Below are 13,349 nucleotides of genomic sequence, written 5' to 3'. Positions count from 1 at the left end.
ATTGAACATATGTGCCCTACCTGCTTTATAAGCGAATTAGGCAGGAAAAAAACAACACTCTCACCACATTTTCCATAGTCAAACCACCAGCAAATATAAAACTGGGACGTGTATCCAAAAAGTGACTGATTGTCTGATATTCATTTTTAACCAGGACACACACAGTCCAAGGTGTTTTGATTCCCGAGACAGGTTGTCCAGTGAAACAACAAGGACGTTTTGCAGCATTATTGGAAAAGTCAAGGTCGGTAAATCTCTTTTCACCGATCGATGCATCACTTGGACCACATGACACCTAACAGACAACAATCTTCAAACAATAAAAACACAAAAACAAAAACAACAACAACCCAGTAATATCACGATATGATACAATGCATTAAAGGATATACATACTACAATGCAACATAATATATGGTCAACACATAGCAATAAAACGGGTAACATTTCTTCAATTTCCACTTTGGGGTCGGTAAACAAATAGTGGAAAAAAAAGACATAAAGCATTATCTTGACAGGTATGTGGCAATGATCAAACCTCAGGATGTTCAGACAGAAAACCATTAAGATGCTTGCAGAAAGAACCGTATGGTAGACATATATGAATATGATTACAGCCATACTGGGTAGATTGATGGGGAAAAAAAGTAAATACATATCAATCTTTGTTTAGGTGACTTGATCCACACAAAATACCTGTTCTGTCTCTTACCAGATTTTGTCTTGTTTACAAGAGCAGTATCTGATTAAGTAAGACATAACCCAATTTCCACTCTTCAATCTTGTCATATTTTAGTTCTACCTCTTTTTCCCCCCCCTTTTCTAGCAGCAGCAGAACAGCAGAGAGATTAGATATAAACTTGTATGCCTGTGTCCAAGTATTTAAACCTTTGTAATCTTATAGAAGTAGAACTTTTAATGGAGTTCGCAGATGAACTACAGTTTGTTGCAGAAGGAAATTGGGCCTCATGAACTCTAAAAGTACATTTATCTTCCGTTTTTGATAATTGAAGGTGATTTTTTTTTAATTACACCCTTTGGCTTCTTACCTTTATTAAAACTCCAGCTATAATCTTTGCTGTTTCAGTGATCATTATCTATTGATAATGTATTAGTGCTTTCTCCCCTCTGCTCATGTACTCTTACATTATCCCATGGTTGTTAATATTCTGTCCCATAACCCCAACTTGGTTTTCCATTTCCTTTCTCTTATATCATCTATTCCAATTATGTTTTGGTCTACTACTGCTCTACTATTGCAATGTAATGTTGACTGCAGCGAGTTGAGGAACTTGAGTTAGCCAATTACCATTTTAGCAGCGTGCGGAAATGAAAGATTAAGCTTGTCATGTGGCCTGCACTGTCCTAATCTCATTTCAAATATTTTTGTAACATTGATACACACAATAAACCTGATTCTAGTTTACAACTTGATTGCATATGAGATACTGATGCCTCTTGAACATACTAATTAATTACACGCACACTCCAACAGCATCATCTAATCTTTTTAATCCACATTGATGTTTGAAATGGGTCATGCTCTGCATACACCGCAGACCAGTCGGAACTGCTTCTGTTATTTGTTATGCCATTAGCACACAGCATAAAACATGATGGCTCATACATGGCAACTGACAGAAACATATATTTTATTTTCGATTGTGGTGTGTACATAACATTTAAGACAGTGTACTTTTGTCAAAGTACTTTTGAAACACTTAAAACTGCTCAGTATTTGAACATGTTTTTGGTCACTTTTCTATTTGGACCAGAAAGGATTTTGACACCAGTTGGTGTGAGGAATTATGAAAACAATATTTTTACCCACCCACTTTCTACAGTGCTTGCCTCATTCAGGGTCACGGGGGTGCTGGAGCTTATGCCTGCAGACTTCGGTCAAAAGGCAGCTTACATCTGCAGGACTTGTCGCCAGTAAATCACAAGGCAGTCTTCTTGTTGTTTCCGCATCAAATTACAATTCCCTAATACTGTATTTGCCAAAATTCTGTTTAAATTTGATGAACAATTTGCTGAGAGTTGTAGGAAAGCAAATTGTGTTATTTTTGGTTGGATGGGTGGATGGATAGATAGACAATGGGTAGATGGACGGACAGAGAGCAAGAGAGAGAGCGAGAGCGAGAGCGAGAGAGAGAGAGAGAGAGAGAGAGATCTGATCATTTGTTTCCCAGGTGAGCCTAATTTAAGTTTATTTATTTAAACAGGATGTTTCATAGGGGTGTGCCCAAAAAATCGATTCTCATAAGAATCACGATTCTCATTTAGTACGATTCAGAATTGATTTTAAATGTCCCAAAATCTATTTTATTTAAATTATTTTATACTGTCATCCCTTTGTTTGTGTATTTCTTTATTGGAAGCGCGTTCATGTTGTACCCGATTTGGCCACTTAGGGGCAGTGTCTGATACACTGTTAAGTTGAAGCCACATTAGAGAGTAGAAGGAAAAAGTCACGATCAAGTTATTCCAATAAAAGTTGTTTTTTTGCAGCGTGGAGCCGTTCTTTTGAGTGATAAAAGTGCCGCGAGTAGAGCACTAATCAGCATTAGCGAGTCAGACTGGTGTAGATCTTAGATTCCTTGAACATCTATAAATTGAAGCAAAAATCAGTCAATCACATCATTTTGAATCAAAAATCATTCTTAATCGAAAATAGATTCTGAATCAAATCGTGCACCCAAACATCTGAATCGAATCGAATCGTGAGACATTTAAAGATTCTCACCCCTAATGTTTCACATTATTAAGGTCGTCATAGTTCTTACGATTAATGAGATGACTGATGCTTCTGCTGATAAAAAGAAGTGTGAAATAGTCTCTGTATCGTCATCACAGCTGTTGAGAAGCCCCTGATGAGCAGCAAGCCGAGATTTACTGCTGGTGTCTCTGGAGTTCCATTTCGGTCACCCTTAACCAATCACACAAGGCGGTTTGATTGAAGTGGCTCAGAAATACACGAAGGCTCATTTTCATGCAATAGTTTGATGCATTAATGAATGATTCGCTACTTTGTAAAGTCCAGATGGATGGAATTGTGGCTGGCCACCATATTCCAACAAGTCTGTAATGTTGGCAAGGATGTAGAGGAGTGATGTTTTGAGCTTGAATAATGGCAAGGCAGATGGTAGGTCTCTTTAGGGCGCCAGCATGTACCAAATGACCTCTCTGACTGACCATTTCCTGACATGATTTACAGAGAAGAACAGTCTTTTCTGAAGTAAAACAACTGTCATGCATGACAACGCAGTACCCTGCGCTGTTTCTTTATATTTTAAGTAACTAACATTTTCAGACTATGATTAGCACAAGTCTGCACATGTACTCATAAATGTTGGTGGTCAGTCACTTCCACATTATACATCATACATTTTTTCCTCTCGAAGGAATATGAAACCTGAGATGGTTAGGAATGCCTTTTCGTCCCTTGTGTTTAGAAAAATAACCAAATTGTGGTCAGACATAGGACATATACGCTTGGGTCAATTTGGCCGAAGACAAAACAAAACGAGCCAGGGCTTGCTATTTTTGGGGAAACAGAACTCTGCAATCTGTGTTGGATAACGGTGAGGAAAAAATAAAGGGCCTCCTGCTGGACTCATTCATTTAATTCCTTTTAATAATTAAAAATGACAACAAAAACGCCAGCAAAATTATATTGTGTTGGTTTGTGTTTAAGTATTTGCGTTGTTAAGTTTCATTTCATAAGCAAAGTGAGAGCGGTGTATCAAGCGCCAACGCAGATATTTTTAAAAGGAGACTCGAGACAGTCTTAAGCCTCCTTTTAAAAATGTCTGTGTCCTGGAGCGTCCTGCATCCTGGTGAAATGAATCATTTCACATTCTGTGTTAGTAGGAGAAGAAGAAGATCTGCCAGCGGAGGCGGGCAATTTACAAAATTTGGCCGGTCTGGTCATTTTTCTGGTCGTCTGTCAATGCCGGACTGAAGGAATGCCCACCTCTGTTTGTCGGCCCTAAAATAGTGGTGACACACTGTGATGATGGAAGTGTGGCTAAGAGAGCATGGCGGACTGACAAATTGACAATTACAGTTTAGTTGGGCTTGAAAAATTGATTGACCGACGATGATGGATGGGTTCCCAGGGCACTGACGAATGACGGACCGGCAAAATTGGATAAAAAGTGCTCAAACCAGATATTAAGAACACAAACTTTTTAGGGATTTACAAGTTCAATGGATGAGAGAAATATAACTATGCTACTTAATCAGTTTCAGTTAAAGGTTTATTTTTTATTTTTATTTTTTATTTTTTTACAAAGTAATTATCTCTAAAGAATGAAAAAACAACATAATTTCCAGATTTCTTCAAATGTATTTATTTATGTATTTGTTTATTCATTAACTTTTGCACATAATTTTGTTTTGAATATTTCAGGGGAAAAAAGATCTGTTGTCATAATGGTTTTATTTAATAAATCCTGAAAATTGTAAAGGCAAATATAATTGCCACTGATCAAATAGTTTAATTTACTGTGAGCTGCACTGACTATTCAGCTAAATAAATAAATAACTGGATTTCCTTGAACATTTGAAAATTGTAAATATGCAAAGAAACCCTGGATGTTTACCGTATATCCCCAAATAGTGTGCTGATGGGAACTGTCTCAATTAAATGCTGGGCGCATCGCCCACTTTTCCTTAAGGTTTACAAAGATCATTCCTCAACAACAAGTAGCGATTACAAAACAGGAAAACAAAACAGAGTTGCTACCTACCAGCAGCAAGCAGCAGTTGTTATTCACTCCCTAAAAGATCCCTGGTGGCTTGTGTGTATGAGAAAGCCGAGATGCCTGTTAACAGGTCTGACTTTGATCAATGTACCTCTGGGTAGCAATCACACTTTACTGCTGTCTGTGTGTGGGCCCCAAATTTGAATCTCATATTTATTGAAGAGAGAAACAGGGAACTGCCTTCTTTGTTATAATATTTGGGCACACCAGAGTAATTGTATTCACGTTGTTTCAAATTCATACCGCTGCAAATGGTGGAAATAAACAGGTTTTGCATGTACACTCTTTGATGTAGTTTAATGAGGTAACATAACACCGGTATTTCAAAACAGCTCTCAGTAAGAGCCGTCCGATGCAGATATACCATTTCAAGTAAAACAGAAAACACAAAAAGGCATTTCCTTGAATTTCTTGTTGTACATAACTCTGTCAGGGCTTTCTTTTTTGTCAAGTAACATTTCAGAATTGTAGAAAAAGACTTTAAGGTACGTTTGAAATTTGGATACACTTAATTTCATTTCAATCGTGGTTACTGTGTCACCCATTGAAATACAGTAATCCATATTTGTGTGTCATTGTGAGTTATTGCCAGATGCCAGATGACTGAATTGGTCAGTAAATGACCTTGTTGTTTGCTAAGCCTCTTCTTTTTTTTTTTGTCACACTGTGTTATGTGCTGTCTCAGCAGGATTGCTTTATCATCAGAGAGGATTGAAAATCACCCCTGTGCAAATGAGAAATTCTTGGCCTGAATCCATTAACATGCTCAGAGCTCTCTTCATTTAGTTAGCCAGCCCTCGTGTGTACTCAGTGGTTAGGCTTGGGGTTCAGGAAATGGAAAAATCAAACTTCATTCAGAAAATATGACTTCTATGCTTTATATAAGACAACATGGTGGAAAGGTTCTGCTCTTGGCTACCATCTTCCTGTGTGGAATTTGCAAGTTCCCCCAGTGCTTACATGGGTTTTCTCATCGCACAATTCCAAAGATCAGCATGGTCGGTTAATTGAAGACTTTGAATTGTTCATAAAGGTTTATGTGAATATGAATAGCTATTTCTTTATATGCGCTCTGCGACTACCCTGTCCAGCTTACACAAGCTCACTGGCAACCAATAGAAGACAAGCGGTATAGAAAATGGGTGGGCAACATAGAACATACTGTAAACTACTGGACTGCGACTGGAAAATTTATCAATATTCACTTATTGGCGTTTTTATCTCAGACTGATCGAGAACAACTTTTTTTCTTCTTAACAGCTTCCATACGCAGCACAGTAGCACACTAACATTCACTGCTTACATTATAATGACCAAGAACAGAGAGGAGCTAGTTTTCAAGACAAGCACAGTTTGGTCAGTAATTTGGCATTAATCCAGACAAAGAGAACGACCCCCCCCCCCCCCCCAAAAAAACAGTCCACTGCAAAGTATGTTCAAAGGATGTTGCAATCAAACAGAGTAGCCCAACTAGCAAAAAAGGAGAACTGTTGCTCTGTATTGGACTTAAAAGAAAAAACATGACAGCCTGAAAACTCCCACTAAGCAGCAGACACCTTTAATGGAACCCTTTCCCCATTTTGTTAGGCAGACGAGTCAAACGTGTTGTACATTCTCGGAAACATGGTGCCAATTTATATTGTGCAGCAGCGATTTAGCAACATGTTTGTCTACTTCAATGGTCGGAACAGCATGAAATAAACTTCCCACGGCTGAGAAACATAGCAGAGAAACGCCTCAATCCCTGCTACAAACGGCTCATCAGAGAGGATTTTCAGTAACGTAGCAGGGCATGCCTAAAGCCTGATGTTGTACAGAGGCTAATTTTCCTTGCATATATAGGATGATAGTGTGTTGTGTCAGTCCACTGGACTTTTCATTATTGGAGGATGGAAACTATCAACTTCCCGGATTTCCGTATGACTTTTTAAATAAGTAGATATTGACCATTTTTCATTTTCAATTAATCATTGCTCTTTATTATTGTTAAATGTATTCAAAAGGACACTATGCATTAGTGCAGCGCAGTACCAACATTCTTCTGGCTAAAGGTCCTCCATAAACCATTTAAATAAACATTTAAACCAATGATAGCAATGAAGCCACATGAAAAAGCAGCGGTAGAAAGACTGATTGATAAAAAGTTACCCAGTTTTTTTCTGTTTACACGGCAACTGTTTTGACATCACTGCTGGGATGACCTTTTCCTCCCAACTTTAATGAAATTAAACACAACCAAGCCAATAACAACAATAGGGCACTGGGACGGGCTGACCTTTCTTGTACTTCTCGGTTGAAAGAGGGTTGCAATTTGGCAGACTCTCTGTCCTGTATAAATCCCCTGCATTCACCAACGATTAAAAAAAAAAAAACTAATTTTGGGGTTTCAATGCAACATTTACAAGCTTTCCTTTTCAGCTGTAACGAATAATTTATTTTCTTTATTTATTTATTCATTTTGTCTCTTGGGATCTCCTCTTTTTTTTTTTTTTAACTGTATACACCACCTAGTAAGGATAATGCATTTGTTACCTAAAAAAAAAGACAAAGCACAAAGGTAAAGCGATCTACTTTTTTTTCTTGGTTTGTATATATGTCAGTTACTATGTGGTCATCATTTTATGACTTTTTTCTTTGGCCACTTGAATAAAGTTAAACTGAACCAAGCCAGGCGGCACGGTGGCAGACTGGTTAGCACGTCCGCCTCCCAGTGCAGAGGACGTGAGATTGAGTCCGGGCTTCGGCCTTCCTGGGTGGAGTTTGCATGTTGTCCCCGTGCTTGCGTGGGTTTCCTCCGAGTACTCCGGTTTCCTCCCACATTCCAAAGACATGCATGGCAGGTTAATTGAACACTCCAAATTGTCCATAGATGTGATTGTGAGTGTGGATGGTTGTTCGTCTCTGTGTGCCCTGCGATTGGCTGGCAACCAGTTCAAGGTGTACCCCGCCTACTGCCTGAAGCCAGCTGGGATAGGCTCCAGCGCCCCCTGCGACCCTTGTGAGGACAAGCGGTTAAGAAAATGGATGGATGAATGAACCAAGCCAATGCCTATAGGGCATAGATCCCATAGATATCCATTCCAAAGAGGATGCTCATGGAGTAAATAAAGCAATATCTATCTATCTATCTATCTATCTATCTATCTATCTATCTATCTATCTATCTATCTATCTATCTATCTATCTATCTATCTATCTATCTATCTATCTATCTATCTATCTATCTATCTATCTATCTATCTATCGTCTTTTCAGCTGATCCTGTTTGGCATGACAGGGAAGGTGACAGAGTCGACCCGAGGTTTATCCAATCAATCACCAGAGTGACACAGAAAGACATCCAATCACACTCACATTCACAACTACAACCAACTGAGAAAAATACATGTACGTCAAATACATGTAGGAGGAAGTGAGAGTAACCAGAAAATATTCACAATTCGGCTGCCACGCTAAGAAGTAATATTTCAGTAATGTAATTAATAAGTAGTAATATCTGCAATTAATAATTATATATATATATATATTATTATTTTTTTTTCCATATACAGTGTAAGAAATATCAGAAACGTGTTTTCTTTTTTTCCTCAGCTCTTTCGCCAATTTTTTTTTCTTTATTTTATTTTATTATTTTTTATTTTTTCCCACCAATTAAGCCAGACATTCTGGAGCCATTCTGCTGCCCCCCTACACCTGTAGATCTTGCTGATAAGGGGTTGCATATGTTTTTCCAAACAAGAACGCCACCTCGAGACCCCCCTTTGTTGTAATTCTTCCCCACTGGCCAGTGCATAACGCTAATGACTGTGTTACAATAAACACACCGCAGCACACGTTGATTAACGCTCACAAACTAAATCAGACCCAGTCGTAATTCACAAGTCAGACTGCATGGGGGCGTATTATACACAGGATTTTACAGTACTTTTACAGTTTAGGTTGATGGACTTAATTGTTTTAATAAATTACATCCAAGTATTTATTCACACTAATAGGCACAACTACTGTATGTATTTTTCTCCATGGGAAGTAGAAAACGGATTGCAAAATAATAGCATATTGACATTTACTAAAACATTTGTTTTGTGTGTTTGCCAGCTCAAGCGTGCTTGTGGGTTGCAGCCTTTTGAAACACATTTTCAGTATAGTTTGACACTTGACTTCTGTAGCTGGATTTTTTATTTTATTTTTTTAGACAGGAGCTAATACATTTGTGCATATGTATTTGTATTATTATATAAATACAAACAGCAGAAGCTACAGAAGACCTAACAGCATGCATTATTTCTTCAGAAGCTTTTTTTTCTCTTCAAAATGCTAATGAATGAAAACTACTTTTATGCAAGCTTGTGTAGGAATTAATTACTTACTTTCAGGACAAGAACATCATCATGAATGACACTTGCCAAATGGATTTTGAGGAATTTGTCTTTAGGCACCAGTAAAAATAGCTTCCGTTTTTAAGTTTCATGAGGTGGGGATGAAAATTTGCAAAAATGTGACCAAGAACCATATAAAGAACATACATTTTTCATACGCACAAATGTTGCACGTTAGTGACTACCGGTCTGCCAAAGAATCAGTTGCATGGCTCCAGACTGCCCCTAAATGTTGGCATTTTACTCTAAAATTTAAGACTTTTTTTTCATGTCATTGCGTATGTGTGAGCAGTGAATTTGCAGATTGTTTTTCTGAATTCTTGAATATTTTTTGATGGTCCAAATACTAGGTTTGTCCTGATCTGATACTGGTATCGGATGTGGGTTCGATATCAGCCCAAAAAACAATATCAGGTTTATATCGGTCCACATCCAAAATCTCAGATGTTATAAAGTCCATTCCAGATTCCGTTTCTGCTCTTTTATCAGCATGATCGAGCATGTAGAGCCCACGTGATCAAAACAAGGAGCCCGAAGTAAGAAGTAACAAATGTTGGCCATGTAGGAGTATTTTTCAAAATGGCATAAAGTAATTGCGGCTGAGTGCAATATTTGTTTGTTTAATACGACAAACCTCATCACAATTACTTCATCACCTTATCTATCACACAAAAAATGAACTCAATTGTGTTTTGTGAACTCGATAAATGTTGCATACATACAGTATGTCATCAACATTCACTCACGTTGCATTGTTGCCTCTTCTGTTAGTCAGCATACTCGCCACTGTGCGAGCTGACACCACAAACATGGCTGGCACATGCATCAATACTGCACTAAAAAAAATGATCTTATCTACTCTCAATTTAGTCACACATACTTACAATTTCTCTCCATAGGTTTGGCACATTTCTTAGAACTGAAATGACATTTTCAAAACTGCAAGCTCATTTGGCCAAAAACAAACAGACTTACATTTGTGTACAACCTATCACTTTAGCAAAAGCACATATGTATCCCAAAACTGCTCACACATGCTTCATTCCAAGTTATTTTCCTAAACAAATAGTCGGTACTGTCACAACTGCAAAGATCCTTCTCAATTGCTTTGGCTCATTTGCATCCACTTAGTGCTTTTGCCCCAAAAAACTTTTGATTTTGCACAACACCATGGATCATCTGCAAAAGCTCATATCTCTCCCAAAACTGCTCAGCTGTGTGACAAAGTCAAATTTCTATGTCAAACAAGTAGTCAGTGCCCCCACAATGCATCGTCCCTAACAAAATACAATTATATATAAAACTGAGGGAAAAAAATGATTTTACAAGAGCAGTATTCAAAGTTTGCGGTTTGACATACTCACAGACAAGGAAATTGCAAGTTACTTACACATTAGAGTGCAACAAAATAACGTGTAAGCCGAACTGTATATTCATGAAAAGCTAAAAACTAACTAAAATTATATCTAGCGCAGAGTGTAAATGTAGAACCAACTACTGTAACACTTTCACTAAACAGTAAATTATGTAGAGTCAATTTGACTCTATTTAGAGTGGGACCAAATAGACTCAGTTTTAAAGTAATATTTATATTTGGAAGAGAGTAAAATAAAGAATTGAAAAAATAAATAAATAAAAGTCACTCAAGTGTTGAGGAACAAACTCACAACTTTCCGTTTGGGAGACAGCCGATCTACTCCGAGCCACGCAGCCCCTGCTGTGTGTTAGTATATTGCTTGTGTCAGCTGGAATCTTCCTAAATCCAAGAAAACCATTTTTGGTTTCCTCTTGGAGATAAGCAAACAGTAGGTGGGGCATAGCTCAGGTGGTAGCGTAACATTCTCCCAACCTGAAGGTTGTGAGTTTGTTCCTCAACCCTTGAGTGACTTTTATTTATTTATTTTCAATTATTTATTTTACTCTCTTCCAAGTGTAAATAGTAGCCTACTTTAAAACTGAGTCTATTTGGTCCGACTCAAAATAGAGTCAAATTTACTGTGCAGTCACGAGTGTCACCTTCCCCCTCTTGGCCATGGTCCTCATTCTCTTGGCCATCAATACGTTGCTCTCTGTTAGGCCAAAGGTTTTCATCCACGTCACAGACGATATTTTCCCTTGCAATGCAGCGAGAGAAAAAAAGGGTGCGAATGTCTCAACCATCCTCTACACTGATCCCCTGTGAAATGCTTGACTAATTTTGACAAGTAAACAGATGATTTTGCATATTATGACTTACTCTCTGAAATCCAGCTGGCATGTTTTGGAGAGGACAACCATTAGACTAAAAAAAACAAAAACAAATCCAGTTCGATCAGCAAGATCTATTCATTTGGAAAATGTGCTAAATGTGGGCACATTGTGCTGACTGTAGGCTATTTGCACAGATCCACTGAGGCAAACGAAACATGTACTAAGACATTGGCATATTGATGAGAGCAATGAGAAATGCCATTCAGTTGGCACTACTTATAAGGTAGTCATTTCAGTTTCAAACCTATGGAGTAAAGTGTAAATGCACTTCAAAAGGATGTAAGTACTATTATTATTATATTTTTGTTTTGCTGTAACATCATCACTATACAAATTTAAAACAACAACAACAACACTATCATTTATCGTGATAGTTTCTGAAAAATATATTGTGTATTCGTGTAGAAAAATGTATTATCATGATAGGACTAATCACACATTTAAGAAAACATCAACAACAAAATGAAGCTTTTCAGAAGACCAGTGAGGCGAAGAAACAACCCTCTGGCTTCTTTTATTTATTTTGTATTTATTTTATTCAAGTGCAATACATTCTCATGTTTGTGGTTGAATTTATGTAAAGGGCGGCACGGCTCAGTGGTAGCGTGTTGTCTCCCAACCCAGAGCTTGTGGGTTCGATCCTATGCCATTGTGACCACATCGAAGTATCCTTGAGCAAGATACTGAACACCTAGTTGCTCTGATGCTGCGTCTTTAGTAGGCGAGTGTATAAAGCGCTTGAGGGCTTTGTAAGGTGGAAAAGCGCTATATAACTGAAGTACCTTTTGTAACCTAAAGTTTGGAGTAAATTATTAGTAATATTTTCACATACCTACTCGTAACCCTCATAAAATGGAGTCTTGACTAATTAGAAAAATACATATTTTTTAGTTATTTAATAATTTATTTCCTTATTATGCAAAAGTGCATTTGTTTGATATTTATTTCATCCAATGAAAAGCTGAATTAAACCACAGCACAACGATATCACAGCCTATCAAATTGCTCATTTGACAGGAAGTCATTCTGCCTTTTTTTTCTTTTAGTACACTCGCTCACACAAACATGAACACATACAAACCTGGTTTCCCGGGTGGGGAAGCAAACCCACGCCACCTGCATCAAAGGCAAGCGACGCCACTCTGCCACCCATAGAAATTCTGGGTCCTTATACATAAGTCCCCTCCCACCTAAACCAATCCCCTATTGGTCAACAACAGTTAGTCTCAGAATATAGTAAAATGGTTTATACTGTATGTTGAAAAAACTTGCCTTTTTTTCTTTGATCAATTTTTCAGCCAATCACATTCACCTGTTGTGAATTCTTGTGAATTAAAATTGCGTTGTCTAAGTTTGAACCCAAGAAGTACAACATGTCTTAATTCTGTGTATTTGTTTTTATTTTGTCCGCTGCTAGGTCAGCATTGCAAATGACAATTTTTCGATATTTGTTACCTGCCTGATTTGGAATCACACACAGATTGTACATTCAAAGAACGTGTCTCACAATTGTGGTATATAAATGTTCTGTCTGAGGGGGAAGCAAGTTAGGCGAGTGCAGTATCGCTTCAATAACATTATGAAAGCCAGCAACCACATAAAAGCCATGTTTTGTCTGATTTCAAGAAGTCTACAGGAATGGCAAAGACTATAATCTTATCTCGAATGTCATCAATGTTTTGTCAGATGAAAGTGTGCAATAGTAAGACAGAGTCATGATACCTTGAGCCCTCCACACTCTGCTGCCGATCCATGATCCACTCCAGTGATGTAAATGCCCAACGCGTATTCTGCTCCCCCTCGGATCATCAGGCCCAGGGATCGACCATCATCCAAAACCAAGTTGACCTATCAGTGACAGTGGAAATAGTATTGATAGCTCAAGTCAGTTTTAAAATGGTCACATTTAGATAAAACGGCCACATATAGATACAAATAAAATCTTGTCCTC

General features: G+C 37.9%; 1 protein-coding gene across 5 annotated transcripts in view; it reads right to left on the bottom strand.

Moving 5' to 3' along the window:
* whrna (whirlin a) overlaps nucleotides 1-13,349 on the bottom strand; it is a 139,789-nt gene that overhangs the window by 65,275 nt on the left and 61,165 nt on the right. For all 5 annotated transcript variants that reach the window (XM_086097065.1, XM_086097067.1, XM_086097070.1 and 2 more), the window contains exon 3: nucleotides 13,121-13,246. In XM_086097065.1, the coding sequence (XP_085953191.1) occupies nucleotides 13,121-13,246 (126 nt within the window). The remainder of the gene's footprint in view (nucleotides 1-13,120; nucleotides 13,247-13,349) is intronic.

Source organism: Leptonotus elevatus, chromosome 15 (assembly GCF_054856555.1).
Source record: "Leptonotus elevatus isolate MCC_2025b chromosome 15, RoL_Lele_1.0, whole genome shotgun sequence".
NCBI classification, from domain to species: domain Eukaryota; kingdom Metazoa; phylum Chordata; class Actinopteri; order Syngnathiformes; family Syngnathidae; genus Leptonotus; species Leptonotus elevatus.
The sequence above is the reverse complement of the archived record's forward strand: the minus strand, read 5'-3'. Positions and strand labels throughout refer to the sequence as shown.